Source organism: Vombatus ursinus, unplaced genomic scaffold, assembly GCF_900497805.2.
Source record: "Vombatus ursinus unplaced genomic scaffold, bare-nosed wombat genome assembly UNPS02014768.1, whole genome shotgun sequence".
In the NCBI taxonomy this organism is placed as follows: domain Eukaryota; kingdom Metazoa; phylum Chordata; class Mammalia; order Diprotodontia; family Vombatidae; genus Vombatus; species Vombatus ursinus.
The window spans coordinates 32,719,789-32,737,773 of record NW_020954546.1 but is presented as its reverse complement, the minus strand read 5'-3'; the positions used below and the strand labels follow the sequence as shown (position 1 = coordinate 32,737,773).

The following is a 17,985-nucleotide window of genomic DNA, read 5'->3' as shown; positions in this document are numbered from 1 at the left end:
GGAGGAAGGAGATACTAAGAGACAGTGGCCAACAGGGAACATTTTCCTCTATTTCTGTAGTGTTTTGCAGTTGTATTTCTGTAAGTCCTGAATCTTGGTAGTTTATCACCCCATTAATTTCCTTTGTCGGGGCAGCTAGGTGGCGCAGTAGATAGAACACCAGCCCTGAAGTCAGGAGGACCTGAGTTCAAATCTGGGCTCAGACACATAACACTTACTAGCTGTGTGACCCTGGGCAAGTCACTTAACCCCGATTGCCTAAAAATAAAAAAAAAAGTTAAAAAAAAAAGTTTATTGGCTAACTGACATTCCAGCCCAGCTGAGAGGTAATTTCCTTGTAAGCTTTCTTTTTTCTTTTCTCTCCTTTTCTTTTACTCAAGCTTGCTGTCTATATGTTTCTATTTATGATGGAATGCTGACTTCTTGCTCAGCCATTGCACCTAGTTCCTCCCTTCTGTATAGATATAGAGGTATGTGAGTGCTCTTGATGCCAAACAGACCAAAAGACTGCATGAAATATCTGGAAAGACTGCTATAGGATTGAGCCCAAACACGATGTTCCTTTCTAGCCCTGAAAAGCGCCTAATGCTGTCAAGGATGACAAAATTTCCTTCCTCATTGGAGTCAGAGCTGATCCTGAGTCCCCTGATTTTCTTAGTTGCTTGTTTCAATGGTTCTTCATAATATTCTACGTCCTTGCGTGTGCTGACCAGAATAGCGATGTTTTTAGAAGAATAACCCATTTGGAACAATTTTTTGCACTCTTCTGCCACATAGGTCACAATCTGGTGCCTCGTCAAGTTTTCCTTAACGTTACAAAAACCCCGAACCCCTGACGACCAGCAAGCTTCATCCATCATCTTTAAAGATGTTGGGTGGATATCAAATGGAAGATTTGTTTTGATCATTTCCATATGTCGTTTAACAAATGTTGCTATAGGATCTGAATTGCGAACCACTCTTGTGAGTTGTTCTTGAGGGTACTGCTTAGAGAAATGGGGAAGGCCTCTGTCATCTATATGACTGGTCTGAAAATAATCCAAGAAGATCCAGAATGTCCCTGGGGCAACCCCCCTTTTCTGAGTGATCGCTTTGGCCTTCTTGTACCAGGGACCATCTTCCTGGCGAAAATTCTGAGCTTCGTCAATGATAATATGCTTAACTTCCTCAAAGGAGTGTGACTGGAAGCATTTTCGAGTCACGGCTTCACAGATATCTTTCTTTCTGTGGAAAAAAAAGAGGCAGGGGATAGGGGGATAGGGAACAAAATCACCTCTCGCCCTGAAACTATTTTTCTTCACCCTCCATCCTTTGCTTGCTTTGTCCCACACACCTGGCATACATTCTGTGATGTCTACCTATCGAAATCCCTCCTTTAAGATACAGTCCAGTTGGGCCAGCTAGGTGGAGCAGTGGGTGGAGCACCAGCCCTGGAGTCAGGAGGACCTGAGTTCAAATTTGACCTCAGAAACTTATTAGGATGTCACTTAACCTGACTTGCTCAACCCCCTCCCACCAGCTGTCTTCCAACAACTCTCCATCTGTGCCAGTGCAGGAAGGGAACTGATGTGGGTATCAAAAATGCACAAGTGGGTCCCCAACACTTCGAATTTCCTAACACTGTCAGATTGGGCTGTTTTAATTCATCTATCTCCTTTCTCTTTCCTGTACTTCTCCATGAGTTTCAACACACCCAGAAAACAGACAACAGGAGGGGTGAAGAAAGAGAAACCGGGAGGATGGACAATTTAAAATTAGAGAATCAGGCTCTGAACTACCACAGTCACTCCTTGAGATAGACTTTTTTTTTAAAACCATAGGACACGGCCTCAGACCAAACACTTGACACTTACTAGCTATGTGACCCTGGGCAAGTCACTTAACCCCAACTGCCTAAAAAAAATTTTTTTTAAATATTAAAAAAATATAAAACCATAGGATATTAGCTCAGGACAGAGAGTCCTGACATGAGCTCACCTCATGAAATCTTTCAAGGGCTGATTTTCACAGATATAGAGGATCTCCTTTTTCTCACAGTTGAACACATTCCTGATTTTCTCTATGATCTTCATGGCTATAACTGTCTTCCCTGTTCCAGGGAAGCCATGGACAAACAATTTTGGAGTGTTGCGAAGGTTCTTCGAAACCACATTATACTGTTCAATTGTGAGTAGGTTTAGAACCTCATACCCAAGCTGGTCACTTAAAAAGGACCGGAAGCTGAGCAGGACTATCACCAGGGACTGCAGCAGGGTTGTCATTTCCTTGTTCATCACTTTGTAAGATGAAGGGTAAAGAATGGGCGGACCTGAGCTCCCGAGGACCTCTGCAACACTTCTAGAGTTCAGGAGCAGAACCTTGGGAATAACACACACTCTCCCAGTGTAACCACCGGTGTTCACCAGCTTCTGCTTTAACATGAGGGCGGTATGGAGGGAATAGTCCTCTCCATCAGGAGATGGCTCCCTAAGGACTGTATACAGAACCGGGAAGCTGTTAGTGGCTGTTAGAAGAGCGTCACAAAGTACTCGCTGATTCTGCCGCAAGCCGATATCAACCGCCCAGCTTCTGGAAAACATCAGTATTCCTTGGGAACACTCTTCTCTGAACATCTGGTTATTCATTAACTCTTCCAGTCCTTCGTGTTCTGAGAACAATTCCTGGCAAAGGGAATCTGGGTGGTATTTTATCCCCTCTGATGGTACTAGACATGGAAACAATAAGAATAAGTTAGAGAACCTTTCTCAAGCATTTCAAGAGAAATATTAACATTTGAAGCTTTCTCCAGTACCTCCCTCCTCAGCACACACAGTGTCACAAACTGTATGAGTAGTATCACCTTTCCTTCCCATCGCTCTTTAGCTAACCATATATCTAGACATCTAGAAGAGACCACTGAGGCCATTTCATCCAATGCCCTCATTTTATAGATGAAGAACTGAGGCCCAGAGAGGTTAAGGAATTTGCACAAGATCACCCAAGCAATAAGAAGAGCAAGTATTGAACCTACAATTCCTAATACAACATTCTCTTGACTTTAGTTGGCACTGCACAACCTCTAGCATTGGAGAATGAGGTGGGGAGAGCACTCAGTGACCCTCTACCACCTGGAGTGGCTCATTCCACTTTGAGGCAATGGCTTGGGCTGCCATTTTAAATTATATCTGAGGAAAAGGTCCAAGTGTGTAAAGTTCTTTAAAAGTGAAAAGCTATAAGCTATACTGAGGTAGGATGGTGCAGTGGGAAGAGCCCTAGGGCTGGAATAGGATGACATGGGTTTGAGTCCTAACTTAGCCAATGGTTGTGGGAAAACCATTTAGCCATTCTGGGTGTCAGTTTCTTCATCCTTAAAATAGTGGTGTGGTGGGAAGAAGAATAGGAGGAAATAAGCATTTAATAAGTGCCCACTATGTAGCAGGCACTGTGCTAAGCACTTTACAAATAATATCTTACTTGATCTTCCCAACAACCCTGGGAGGTAGGTGCTATTATTAGCCCCATTTTATAGGATAAAATAACTGAGAGAGACAGAGGTTAAATGACTTGCCTAGGGCCACACAATTTGGGAGTGTTTGAGGCCAGATTTTAACTCAGGTCTTCCCAGCTCCAGGTCTAGCAATCTATCCACTGCACCACCTAGTTGCCTGTAGAGGCTTCTGTCTGCCTCAGTTTCCACATCTGTAAAAGGGGGATAATATAACAATGCTTATCTTACAAGGTTGTTGTGAAGATGAAATAATATTTGTAAAAAGCTTTGCAAATCTTAAAGTAATATATAAAGCCTAGTTATCATCATTATTATTGTTATTGTTATCAAGGACAACAATATTTCAGCAGACATTTTTGTGAAACCACACTCAAATAGGGATTCAAAATATACTTTCAATATATCCATGATTTCATAAGCATGAGTATATTCTCTTCATGCAAACAGAATACAATTCCTCCATACCTCAAAAAAAAAATTAGAACCTGGTTAATAAATCTCTCCAAACTTAGCTAGGCTGGTCATTGGCTTATAGATGCCTGATTGGTCATGAGACCCACACTCAAAGCTTTCCATTTGGGTTGGAACTATCAGAATGAGTGCTGGTTCATCCTTTCTTTGCCAACCCAGGATTACCTTCATGCCAGGATTATCTATCAGAGTAGACCATCTTGAGTAGAGGATAAAGGAATTATGATGGATGCCACTATTTCAACAAGAATATTTTTAAAACTTCATAGAATTTAATAGGAACATAGCAACAAATAAATTCTATTTAAATATACCTTTTTAAGGAACATATTCAACATATTCAACTTTTCTTTCCCACACTATCTGTCAAGGTTGGTAACATGCTAGCATTTGAGAAGAATGCCAACTGAGACAGTGTCCAGGGTTCTGATAAATTCATGAGATTTTCATAAGTTTATAGGGGGAAGCTGATGCTCTGGATTCCAACTTTATAAAAAACACCCTCAAGGAGGACAATGACTATAACTCCTGGGGGAAAAAAAACTGTAGTAGACAGAATAATGTTTTGGAAAAGACAATTGGTCTCCTTGCTAGCACAAACGCTCATTAGTATATGGTGGCAATAGTAGGAAAGAACAACCCGAATATTTATGAATTAGGGTACTATTTACATTTCTACTGTGAAGGCTATTCATTTGCTTGCTTTGAGCAAAATGCCTGTCTAGACCAGGAATTGCAACCCGTTTTTGTGTTCCGTGGACCTCTTTGGCAGGCTGTTGACATCTAAGGACCTTTTTAAATTGCATCTAGACAGGAAGGAGGGACAGTGGATAGAGTTCTGGGCCTAGAGCCAGGAAGACCTGAGTTCAAATATCACCTCAGACACTCATTAGTTGTGTGACCCCAGGCAAGTCATTTAAGTTCTTCTGCCTTAGTTTCCTCATATGTAAAATGGGAATAGCACCTACCTCACAGTGTTGTTGTAAGGATCAAATGAGATAATAATTGTAAAGCCTTTGGCATATAGTAAGTACTATATAAGCATTAACTGTTAGCTATTATTATTAAACGCATAAAATAAAGCACATAGGATTGCAAAGGAAACCAATTATATTACATTGAAATAAAGATGTAAACTTTTGCCATTCAAATTCATAAAATTCCTGTAATCTATCCACTGACCCCTTAGGAGTCTGTGGGTCCCAAAGGAAGAATCTCTGGTCTAGAAAAAAAAGTACTCACTAGTAAACAAAAATATATTTGAATTTCCACAAATTAAGTTTGTAGCTTAAGTTGCAATTTAACATCTTGCAATAGAGACTAGTCAGTAAGACTCTTAGGGGATGATAGCAACACTCAAGATAGCAAATTTCTTTTAAATAATTATGTCTCATAATATCAGTGTCAAGAGAAGCCTGATTCATTAATCTGGTGCTATTCAACCTTGTTCTGTGTGAGTAGCCATGTTTTATATAGCTACCACATATATTACATATGGTCAGAGTCGTTGGGCCCAAGAAAAGTTCATTTCAGAACCATTTTTCTGAATGCCCTGAACATCTTGATCCACTCCGGAAGGAGAATTTGAGGTCTTTAAGCGTGGGCCAGTTACCTGGGAACAAACGTTTCTGAAGTGCCTCTTTATGTTCCAAGTTCTTCTTGCAATATACCGGTCTGCTGAGGGGAGGGCAATTGTCCAGGCTCAACTGTGAGTCAAAGTTTTGAGCCAGGAGTGAAAGATCTTAACAAAGACAAAAAAAAAATAAGCATTAGCCCTCTCTTGTCCCTTCCTCAATGAATAACAGAATATCAAGGTTGGAAGGCATCTTAGACCTAACACATCAGGAACAAGCATCCACCCCACAACATACTTTCCAAGTGGTCAGTCAGCTTTTGCTGGAAGACCCCAAGTGAACAAGAATATACAAGCCATCCAACTTCAGGACAGCTCTAGTTCTGAAGCTTTTCCTTAGGTCAAGCAGAAACTGGCTCAGGAGCTTCCACACATTCATCTGGCTCCTGCCCCCTTGAGCTGAGCATAAGGAAGTCTGCTCATCAACTCCCATGGATTCAATTATCTATGCTGATTCATAAATCTACTTATCCAGCCCTAACCTCTCTGCTGCTGTCCTGTTTCACATCTGTAACTGCCTATTAGGTATTCAAACTGGATATCCTGAAGACATCTTAAACCTAACTTATTATTTTCCCCCTAAAACCATCTCCTTCTCCTAACTTTCACATTACTGTTGAGGGTGGGGCCATCACCAGTCATCTTGACTTTTGTCTTGCCACTGGGCTCCAATGACTGGAGGAAAGAGTGAGGCTGAGGATTTTTCGGGAGCTCTGCCTCATTTAAATCTAATTCATGTGCAAGACAAGACATCACTTTATGATTCTCTTTGAGAATGAAGGACAAATAATGTTAAGAGTACCACCATCCTCCTGGTCACTCGGGTTTATAACCTAAGTGTCACCCTTTATTCCTCGTAATCTGTCTGTCTCTCTCTTTTTTTTTTCTTAGTTAGGCAATGGGGTTAAGTGACTTGCCCAGGGTCACACAGCTAGTGAGTGTTATGTGTCTGAGGTCAGATTTGAACTCAGGTCCTCCTGAATCCAGGGCCGGTGCTCTATCCACTGTACCACCTAGCTGCCCCTCCTCATGATCTCTTAACCCCATATTCAATCTGTTGCCAAGGCCTGTTGATTCAACCTTTGTAATATCTCAATTATATGCCCTCTTCTCTCCTCTGACACTGCCACTACCCTGGTACAGGCCCTCATCACCTCACACCCGGACTATTGCAATAGACTGCTGGTGGATCAGCCTGCCTCAAGTCTTTCCCTACTCCACTCCATTCTTCACTCAGTTGCCAAAATTAACTTCCTAAAGTGCATGTCTGACCATGTCACCCTCCCTGTCCCCCCATTCAGTAAACTAGTGGCTCCTTATCATCTCCAGGATTAAATATAAAGTCTGTTTGATGTTCAAAGCCCTCCGCAACCTGGCACCCTCTTACCTTTCCTGTCTTTTTATACTTTATACTCTGCCACATATTTTTCGATCCAGTGACACTGGCTTCCTTGCTGTTTCTTGAACAAGAAAATTCTTCTCCACTCTGCATATTTTCATTGGCTGTTCTCCATGCTTGTGTCTCTCCCCCTCTTCATGGCTACCTCCCAACTTCTTCAAATCCCACCTAAAACCCTGCCTCCTACAGTAAGCCTTTCCTATGCCCCTTAATTCCAGTGCCTTTTTTTCTATTAATTATTCCCACTTAATTCTTGGTATAAGATTAGACCTGAAGATCTCGAGACCACCATGACAGCTTCCCCTTAAGGCAGGCTTAGTAGAACATACTCAGAAAAATACCGACCATAACATTTTTGAAGATTAGTACATCTGTGTCCCCCAAATAATATTTGCTACCACCAGCTTGTTTTTCTTTCTGATGACAAACCCCTAAAACAATATTTTGCCCTGACCCCTGATAGGCAACTCGGCCAGCTCCCAGCTCCCAGGAGACCATCCAAAATCATAGTATAGGAATTCTCCCCTCAGAAGGGCACTTTGGAGCATATCCTCCCCTCCAGCAGGAGAAGCCCTCCCTGCTGGAGCACCCCTTCCTGCTGAATGGACCCATGCCTCTGTGCTCCCCAACACAGCAACATCTTTCCATGAGCTATACTCTATGTTAGTGTGTATACCTGGGTTGTATGTGACTCCCCTTCTCCTCTTCCCTCTTCTCTTTCTTCCTCATTGCTTCCAATAAAGCTTTGCATTGAATTGACTCCCATTGTTTTACATGTAATTCTCAGCACCCAAACTCACTAAGGGGTTATTTCCCCAACATCTCTGGCTGGCTCACAAGCCTTTCCGTAGACATAAACTGGATACAGGGACAATGACTTAACTTATTGACGGCTGCACCTATACCGGGGGAGGAGGGCACTGTGAGCCTGGTTGTAGAAAGCAAGGGTCAATAGGGGAACCCTCCATCATTTCAGAAGGGGCTCCCTTATGCTGAAGGATGGTCTCAAAACAATCCTGTATTCTGGGTTTGTACATAATTGTTTGCATTCTGTGTCACCCATTAGACTATTAATTCCTTGAGAGGGGGAACTGCCTTTTGCCTTTTTTTTATTTCTTCAGAACTTAGCACAGTTCCTGGAACATGGTAGGCATTTAATAAATGTTTATTGACTGACTGACTGGCAAATTATATGGAAAGACATTGGTTTGAACCAATATGGTTTTTATTTCCTTTGTATAACAGCCAGAAACATTGCTTCCAAACAAATGAATCTATTCTAGGCTAGTAAGTGGTGCAGTAGATAGAGTTCTGGACCAGGAGACAAGAAGATCTGAGATCAACTTCTGTCTTACACACTAGCTTGTGACCTTGGACAAGTTACTTAACATCTCTCAGATTCAGTTTTGTCATCTGTGAAATAGGGATAACAGTAGCACCTACTTCCAAGGGTGATTGTGAGGATCAAATAAGAAAACGTATGTAAAGGGCAAACCTTAAAAAAATGTTATGTAACTGCCAGTTATTATTATTATTATTATTCTACCTGCTAACTGGATCAACCTTTATTTCTCTCCTTATTCTTTCTTTGGCTCTGCCAAAAGACATTCTGCTAATGAACACCTTACTATAATTGGGCTCCTCTCATAGGATTTCTGGATGTCTTAACTGAGAAATGGAATTGTATCTGAATCATTTATATTTTGGTCCTAAAGTTTCAATCACTATCTTGAGATTTTTAAGCCCATCTAATGTCGATTATTTACTTAATAAAGGAAGCTATTTTGTTAAGTTTATTTGTTAAGTTTATAATACTTAAATTTATTGTTAAATTTATTAAAATCCAAATGTCAGAGGGGTAACTAGGTGGCACAGTTTATAGAGCTCTGGATGTGGAGTCAGGAGGACTTGAGTTCAAATCTGGCCTCAGACACTTATTAGCTATATGACCCTGAGCAAGTCACTTAATCCCAATTGCCTCAACTAAAAAAAAAATCCAAATGTCAGAAACTGGAAAGCATGGATGACCAGTGCTCTGACTACAGTCTTTTTGTTTACAATGACCCTGCTCTGAGTGTGAACTAAGATATCAAATCTGATTCCCGAAACTTGACTCATCATAGAGGATCCCAACTTCAGGCGAAATTTATAAAAATAACCTCCACCCAAGTTCAAGGCTGTTTTCAGTTCTAAAAGAATAAAGTACAAGCTGGAACCCCGACACTACAAGCCCTCAAGATAGATATTTGTAAATGCTCTCTGAGGCAGATGGGTGGCATATTTAGAGGGCAGATTTGGAGTAAGACCCAGGTTCAAATCCTGCCTCATACATTTACTTAGCACTCATTTAACCATTCTCTGCCTCAGTTTCCTATAAGTTGGGGATAATAGTAGCATCTACCTCATTTGGTTATTGTAGTACTCAAATAAGATGATATTTGTAAAGGGCTTTGTAAACCTTAAAGTCATATGTAAAGATTAGTTATTATTAATTTTACTATTACTGTTCATAGCCCAAGTACAAAAGATTGAAAGAGACAGTGGAGGACCAAAGGGATAATCTGAAAAGGAGGTGAATAGAAGGAAGGGACTCTTTGCTTTTTTCTTACTTGAGTCAGCACCCAACATCATGTCCATCCATTCCTCAGTTGATAATCTGCTTATACGTCCATCCTTCACAATCCATGAAACGGGCTCTTCTAAGAATACCACACAACAAAAAGGTTCCACTCTGACCACAAAGACATAACCACAGAGTTCTCCTTTGTCATATACTTCCAGAAATTTGGTCGTATAGCTTATTGAACACCTGTGGCTGCAGAAGTGGACAAGGGGCAAGCTGTCTATCTTTTGCTTTATTTCTTTTATCAACAAGGATGGGGTCACGTTTTCCAACAAGCTTCCCTCAACTTCCCGACTGCCATCTTTCACACCAATAAAGAGGTAGCCTCCTTCTGTGTTGGCAAAAGCTGAAACGTACTTCGGTATCGTGCATTTTACATAGTCAACAATTTTTTTTGTTGAGAAATTTTTAAATTCGACTAAATTCGATTCAGAAAATGGTAGCACTTCTCCTCTCTCAAGGCGGTCTCTTTGGAATACTTGGACAACAGGGTCCCTCTCCTCAATGTTATGATTCTCAGTCTTTAATACTTTTTTAGGGGGTGGACTTTCTACTCTGGTCACACTTCTATCTTTTTTTTTATTTTTCAGAAAGTTGATGATCGCACTCGGGCTCATCTTTGAACTACTAGTACCGCTCCTTTCGTACAGCATCACACTCTCACTACAAATTCGGGGCATGGTAGAGCTATTCTCAGGGGAAACTCCGTTGCTCCAGGATTTAACGAAAATGAAATAATATCCCCTTTGTGACAGTGCTGCAAAATAGGTTTGAAAATGGAAAGGATCAACTAATTTCCTTAAGGACTCTTCTAAATCCTGTCCCATCTCCATGTTCTCGCAAGGGTCCCATTTGTTGGCCATTTCCATGTAGATCACTCCTCCTCCAGAGTTCAGCAAAGAACATGCAGCAATGGTGATTTTTTCTCTTTCTTGCTTCCTCTGAGGTGATGTCAACTTTTTCCTTTTGTTTTCACCAAGGGTCACTTTTCCTACATTGATAACCAAGTCTGCATATGACGGTGCCACAAAACACTGATGAGCAGGTGGATCCATGTTCTTTCTCTAGGAGAAACAATTAAACTGCAGTCACCTGTTGAATAGAAAGTGTACAGATTACACAGTGAATACAATGATTATCTGACCTAGGGTCTCTTTCCCTGAGGAGTCAGGGCACATGTCTGTTCTCTGCTCTTTCTTACCATGTAAGTGTCTTGCCAAAGAGTCCTATTCCCTGCTTCCCTCCCTCTGCGTCCCTCCTTTCCAAACCAAAAGCAGTCAGACAATCAATAAGCATTTATTAAGCACTTAAAATATGCTAGGCACTGTGCTTAACAATGGGGATACAAAGAAAGGCAAAAACAATGCCTGTCCTCAGGGAGCTCACAGTCTGATTGGGGAGATAACATGCATACAACTATGTACAAATGAAGATGTATACAGGCTAAATTTGAGATCATCTCAGAGTGAAGACACTAAGATTGAGAAGGACTAGGAAAAGTTTCTTTTTTAATATAATGTTTAATTTTTCCCCCATTACATGTTAAAACAATTTTTTAACATTTCCTTTTTTTTAAAGTTTTGAGTTCCAAATTCTATCCCTCCCTCTCTCTCTTCCTTCCCTCCTCCCAGATGGTAAGTAATCTGATATAGATTATACATGTGCAATCATGTAAAACATTTCCATATTGGTCATTTTGTATAAGAAAAAGAAAGGAAGGAAGGAAGGAAGAAAGAAAGGAAGGAAGGAAGAAAGAAAGGAAGGAAGGAAAGAAGGGAGGAAAAGGAAAAAAGGAGGGAAGGAAGGAAAGAGGGGAAAAGTAGCATGCTTTAGTTTATATTCAGACAATATCTGCTCTTTCTTTGGAAGTGGATAGCATGCTTCATCATGAGTCCTTTGGGATTATCTTGGATCATTGTATTGCTGAGAATAATTAAGTCATTCACAGTTTATCATCATACAATATTGTTACTGTGTACAATATTCTCCTGGTTCTGCTCATTTCACTTTGCATCAGTTCATGTAAGTCTTTCCAGGTTTTTCTGAAATCATCCTGCTTTTCATTTTTATAGCACAATAATATTCCATCATAATCATACACCACAGCTTGTTTAGCCTTTCTCCGATTGATGGGCATTCCCTCAATTTCCAATTTCTAACCACTGCAAAAAGAGGTGCTATAAATATTTTTGTACATGCAAGCCCTCCCCCCCCTTTTATGATGTCTTTGGGATAAAGGCCTAACAGTGCTATTTGATGGATCAAAGAATATGCAGTTTTATTACCCTTTGGGCATAGTTCCAAATCTCTATGCAGAATGGTTGGGTCAGTTTACAACACCACCAACATTGCATTGATGTCCCAGTTTTTCCATATTCCCTCCAACATTTATCATTTTCCTTTTTAGTCATATTAGTCAATCTGATAGGTGTAAGGTGGTACCTCAGAGTTGTTTTAATTTTCATTTCTCTAATCAATAGTGATTTAGAGTATTTTTTTATTTTTTTTTTTATTTTTAGGCAATTGGGGTTAAGTGACTTGCCCAGGGTCACACAGCTAGTAAGTGTCAAGTGTTTGGTCAGAGGCCAGATTTGAACTCAGGTCCTCCTGACTTCAGGGCCGGTACTCTATCCACTTTACCACCTAGCTGCCCCTAGAGTATTTTTTAATGTGACTATTAATAGCTTTGACTTCTTTATCTGAAAACTGCCTGTTCATATCTTTTGATCATTTATCAATTGGGAAACGATTTGAATTTTTATAAATTTGACTCAGTTCTCTATATATTTGAGAAATGAGGCCTTTATCAGAGACACTTGTTGCAAAAATTTTTTGAGAAAGACTTCTTGAAGAAGTGGGACTTTAGTTGAGGTTTGAAGGAAGCCAGAGAAACCAGGAGGAAGAGATGAAGAGGGAAAGCATTCCAGGAATGGAAGACATCCAGTGAAGATATCTGGAGTCAGGAGATGAAGTATTTTGTTTGAAGAACAGCAAGGTCAGTGTAACAGATTGTAGAGTTTGTGATGAGGAGGAAGGTGTAAGAAGAATGGAAAGGTAGGAGAGGGCTAGGTCATGAAAGGCTTTAAACACCAAACTGAGGACTTTAGATTTGATCCTGGAGGTGACAGGGAGCCAAAGGAGTTTGTTGAATGGAAGATTGGGGTAAGGGAGATGACATGGTCAGATCTTCACTTTAGGCAGATCACTGATAGCTGAGTGGAGGATGCACTGGAGTAGAAAGAGACTTGTGCTAAGGAGACTAATTAGCAGGCTATTGTCATAGTCCAGGCATGAGATGATGAGGGCTCATACCAGGATGGTGGTAGTATCAAGGAAGAAAAGGAAGTAGAGAAGAGAGATGTTACCAAGATAGGACTGACAGGACTTGGCAACAGGTCAGATATGGGTGGTGAAAGTAAAAGAGGATAAGAGTTGAGGATAACACCTAGGTTGCAAGCTTGGGTGACCTGGAGTATAGTGAAGGGGAGAAGATATTGGGGAAAAGATAATGAATTGAATTTTGTACATGTTGAGTTTCAAATGTTGATAAGATATCCAACTGAAGAGGTCTGAAGGACAGTTGGAGATGCAAGCTTGGAGGCCAACAGGAGGTCAACAGAGACAAGTAGATCTGAGAATCATAAGCATAGAGGCGATAAATTGAATCCATAGGAGCTGATGAGATTATCAAGTAAAAGAGCATAGAGGGAGAAAGAGATCATAAAAATGGGAAAAGGACCCACATGTACAAAGAAATGTTTATAGCAGCTCTTTTTGTGGTGGCTGTAATGGAAAGTATTACAGACTGCGCAGTACTTTCACTTTAGGTTCAGATCTCAAGATATAATGACATATACTCAGTAGAAACTTAACAATCACATTTATTTTACAATGATTAATAATGATTAAGGCAACATAAGTACATAAAGATAAGAATAACATTCAATGCAATAAGTAATAATCAAAATTAAAAAAAAGAGGAAGAAGAAAAGAAAAGGTACACACTCACTGACCAGGCAAGCTCAAATACCTACAAGACCGGGGAGACTGGAGACGATCAAGAGGTCTGATCAGGAGGCCAAAGGAGCAGCGTCCTGCTCCTGAACAACAACAAGGGTCACGCACAAGTTCCGCCCTTGAACAACAACAGAGATTTGGTGTCCCTATCTCCGACATCAAAGTACTCCAAAAAATCCCCTTTCAGATGCCCCTTTTATATCTATGTAAACCAGGGAAAAACAATCTTAGTATTTTGTTTCGTGTACATATCCTTGGTGAGTGCTCAGATTCTGGATACGCACACATTTTAACAAAGGTTGGGGCTTGATCAGAGCCCCAAATACCTGTTTGTTGTATAAATCTCCAAGGAGGGATCAAGTCCTTGGAGAGTTACACACCTCTCTCAAGAAAAATATTCCTTGAGATAAGAATTGCTTTCCCGGGTAACATAGTTTGTTGGTTACTTAATGTTTCATGTCCATGGTACCCTCGGCCATGCATAACTCCAATTTATATTCTTTATGTCAGGTCATGAGGCGGTTACACGAGGGGCTGGGGAAGATCTTCCTCAGTTTCTCTCACAGTGGCAAAGAATTTGAAATGGAGGGGAAGCCTATCAATTTGGGAATGGCTGAACAAGTTGTGGTATATGAATGTAATGGAATACTATTGTGCTATAAGAAATGATGAGCAGATGGACTTCAGAAAAACCTGGAAAGACATAAATGAACTGATGCTGAGTGAAGTGAGCAGAACCAGAAGAACATCGTACAGCAACAGCAACATTGTGCAATGATTAACTATGATAGACTTAGCTCTTCTCAGCAATACAATGACCCAAGACAATTCCAAAAGACCCGTGATGGTAAATGCTAACCACATCCAGAGAAAGAACTAAGGAGTCTGAATGCAGATTGAAACATTCTATTTTTACTTTTTTGTTTTTTTTTCTTTCTCATGGTTTTTTCCCTTTTGTTCTGATTCTTCTTTCATAACATGACTAATGTGGAAATATATTTACCATGATTGTACATGTATAACCTATATCAGATTGCTTGCTGTCTTGGAGAGGGGGGAGGGAAGAGACGGAGGGAGAAAAATTTGGAACTCAAAATCTTACAAAAAGAAATGTTGAAAACTATGTTTATATGTAACTGGGAAAAAAAGTAAAATACTATTAAGTTCAAAAAAAGAACATAGAAGGAAAAGAAAAGTGGGCCCAAGACAGAAATCTGGGGGACACCATCAAAGATTTAGCAAAGGAGACTGAGAAAGATCAGTCAGAAGAACTAAGAGAGAATAGTATCCCAAAAACCTAGAGAGAAGACAGTATCAAGGAGGAGAGGGTGATTAACAGTGTCAAAGGCCACAAAGATGTGAAGAAGGATGAAGATAGAAAAAAATGCCTTTAGATTTGACAGTTAAGAGATAACTATTAAATTTAAAGAGAGCAATTTTGTTTGAATTATGAGGTCCAAAGCCAAATTGTAGAGTTAAGAAGAAAGGATGTAGAGCCATTAGTTATAGAAAGCCTTCTCAAGTGGTTAAGCCATAAAAGGGAGGAGAGATATGGGAAGATAACCATGATGATGAACAGATCAAGCAAGGATATGGGAGCAAAGGCATGTTTGTAGGCAGTAGGAAAGAAGTGAGTAGACAAAAAGAGATTGAAGATGAGTGAGAGAGTGGGGATGCTAGAAAGAGTAATCTCCTGGGGAAGACAGGATGGAATAGGACTACTTGTACATGGAAGGAGCTTTGCCTTGGCAAGGAGAAAGCATATCTTGCCCTATGAGCCAGGGGTGAAGGAGAAGATAGTTGCAGAAGGCATCTGGAGATAGGAGATTAGGAGGAAGGGAGAGAAGGGAACATTCAAAGAATGTCCTCAATTTTTTCAGTGAAATATGAGACAAAGTTCTCAGCTGAGAAGGTGGGGAGAAGAAGAGCCATGGGAGGTTTGAGGAAGGTTGAAAAGGTGTGGAAGAGCCAGTATGGAGAGCGACTTGATAAGGGAGATATGGAAAGATTTCCTAGCAGTAGTGAGGACCCAAATACGGTTATGTAACATAAATTTCTAGTAGACCCAGTCAGAACAGTTATGCTATTTTTTTCCACCTTCATTCAGCAGCAGATGGTAGAAGTGATCCCGAGGCCTAAGGCTTGGCAGGGCATAATCAGTAATATGAGAAGAGAGCAGAGAGAGAAGAGGACTGTATAGAGTTGAACTGGTTCACTGGGGAAGCGAGGCGAGCATAGCTAATGCTAGGGTGATGGCCAAGAAAAGAACTGAGTCAAAGGACTGGAGGTCACTGAGTGGATGAAGAACAGGGTCTGGTGTGCAAGGCTGAGTGAGAGGAGGAATGGACACGAGGCTGTGATCAGATAAGGGCACGTCAGAGTTCATGAACATAAAAATAGTGTATTTGTGGGTGATGGCAAGATCATGAGGGAGACAATTTTTGTGTGTGACTGAGGTGGGATGGAGGAGTCGTGAGATATGATTATTCATTAGGACCCTTCTATTCCAGTCAGTATTAATCAGTTTGCTATTTTACGTAAATCACATAGGGATAATTAGCTAAGATAGGATCTCATAGTAGGCCTTCAAAATAGGCCTCAGACTTTTTTTTGTAAGTTTTTAAATTTATTTTAAACTTAAATACAAAATAAGAAAAGAAAAAAAAATTGTCATATACACAGCAGAATGTAAGAGAGAATTCAATATAAAACAATAAATTTCCATTTTAAGAAAACCTATATAATAAATACGGCAAATTGTTTTCAAAGCTGCCCAACTTTTCTTTGCTTCTTTATTGGTTTTCTTTTGTTCTCTGCTGTGTACTTTTTACTTTATTTTCTTCCCTCTGTTCCCCCCTCCCCAAAGAAGGCTACAATTAAGCACAAATACACACACATACATATAAATACACAAACATATATATATACATACATATATATACATATACATGAATATCTATAAACATACACATATTTACACATATACACTCATACACACAAATTTAAGACCATACTATGCTTATTTCCTCCTATCATCTGTTTCTGAAAGTAGATGGCATCCTCCTTCATTTGTCCCAATCTTTCCATGTTTTTCTAAATCAACCAGCTCATCATTTCCTCCATCACAGCAATATTCCAACCCAATCACATCCTATCTGAGAGATTGTCTATGAAAGTTTATTCCTCAATTTTCTGCATTCCTTCTATTCTTGGCTGTATAGGTTTTATTTATACATGAAAATTTTATTTTAATTTAAGATAATCAAAATTATCCATTTTACATTTCAACAATACTTTCACCTAATAATATAATTTAAGGTCTGATACTATTGAATATGCATCCTTTATGCCTTTTTTCTGTTGGTTTCTTCAAAGTTCCTGACCTTTTGTTCTTCCAAATGAACTTTGTTATTATTTTTTCTAACTCAGTAAGATAATTTTTAGTAATTTAATTGGGATGGCATTATAGAAATAAATTAATTAGGTAAAATTGTCATTTTTTAATTTAGACTTCAAACTTTAATGAAATGTTCACTACTTGTTTGCCAGTTATGAGGCTCAATTGTGCAACCACAAGAATGCTGACAAAGATATCTCCATCCTCTTTCACCCAGTTTCCATGTCCAAACCCAGCACGGGCAGGGTGCCTTGATTCTTTGGAAAGTTCCTCAAATTATTTTTGTACTTCTAGACCACTCTCTCTTGCCCAATATGAGCAGGTGACCATCTTATGACCACTTAGTCAGTGGAGATGCCCTATGCTTCGGCCAACTCGAGAGTCCCCTGCTGATATACCATTGTGCCGGCCGCGCTGACCGCGCCGTGCACTCTCCTCCTATAAGGAGCAGGCTGCCAGAGTCATACTTACCAGTCTTCGGAGCCTACCCGGATAAACACAGAGACGAGTCGACCAGGAGGTGCCAACACCCGAGCTTTATTCAGAGGCCATCACAGCAAGGCCAAGCAGGAAGGCCATAGCAAGAGAGGAGGAGCAAAGAGAGAGTGAGCTCCGACCACGGCCGTTCCTTAAGTACCTACTTAGCCCCTCCTCCTCAGCCCGCCTACTAGTCAATGATTGTAGCGTCAGATACCGGAAGGGGATGTCTGAGTTTAGCGCACCAAGGGAGAGAAAGTGACGCAGGAGGCTAGGACCAGATACAGGAAGGAGGAGTCTGGGATTAGTGCATAGACAAAGAGAGAGCACGTGACCTAGGAAGTCAGGCCCAGATACCGGGAGGAGGCGTCTGGGGTCAGTGCTACACAAAGGGAAAGTACATGACCCAGGAAGTCAGGAAGGACCCAGGAAGTCAGGAAGGACACAGGAAGGAGGTGTCTGGGGTTGACGTTGCACTTAG

The 17,985-nt window shown here is 40.5% G+C and overlaps 1 protein-coding gene across 3 annotated transcripts in view; it reads right to left on the bottom strand.

The window, feature by feature from the left end:
- Positions 1 to 236: 236 nt before the first annotated feature.
- The window catches only part of LOC114043328 (schlafen family member 11-like), a 25,275-nt gene continuing 7,526 nt past the window's right edge, over positions 237 to 17,985 (bottom strand). For 2 of the 3 annotated variants that reach the window (XM_027862404.1, XM_027862405.1), the window contains exons 3-6: positions 9,600 to 10,705; positions 5,571 to 5,699; positions 1,978 to 2,704; positions 237 to 1,224 (exon numbers count right to left, since the gene is read on the bottom strand). In XM_027862404.1, the coding sequence (XP_027718205.1) occupies positions 441 to 1,224; positions 1,978 to 2,704; positions 5,571 to 5,699; positions 9,600 to 10,668 (2,709 nt within the window). In that variant the 5' untranslated portion in view covers positions 10,669 to 10,705 and the 3' untranslated portion in view covers positions 237 to 440. Of the gene's footprint in view, positions 1,225 to 1,977; positions 2,705 to 5,570; positions 5,700 to 9,599; positions 10,706 to 17,498; positions 17,542 to 17,985 lie in introns of those variants that run through there. The other variant, XM_027862406.1, reaches the window with a different exon arrangement.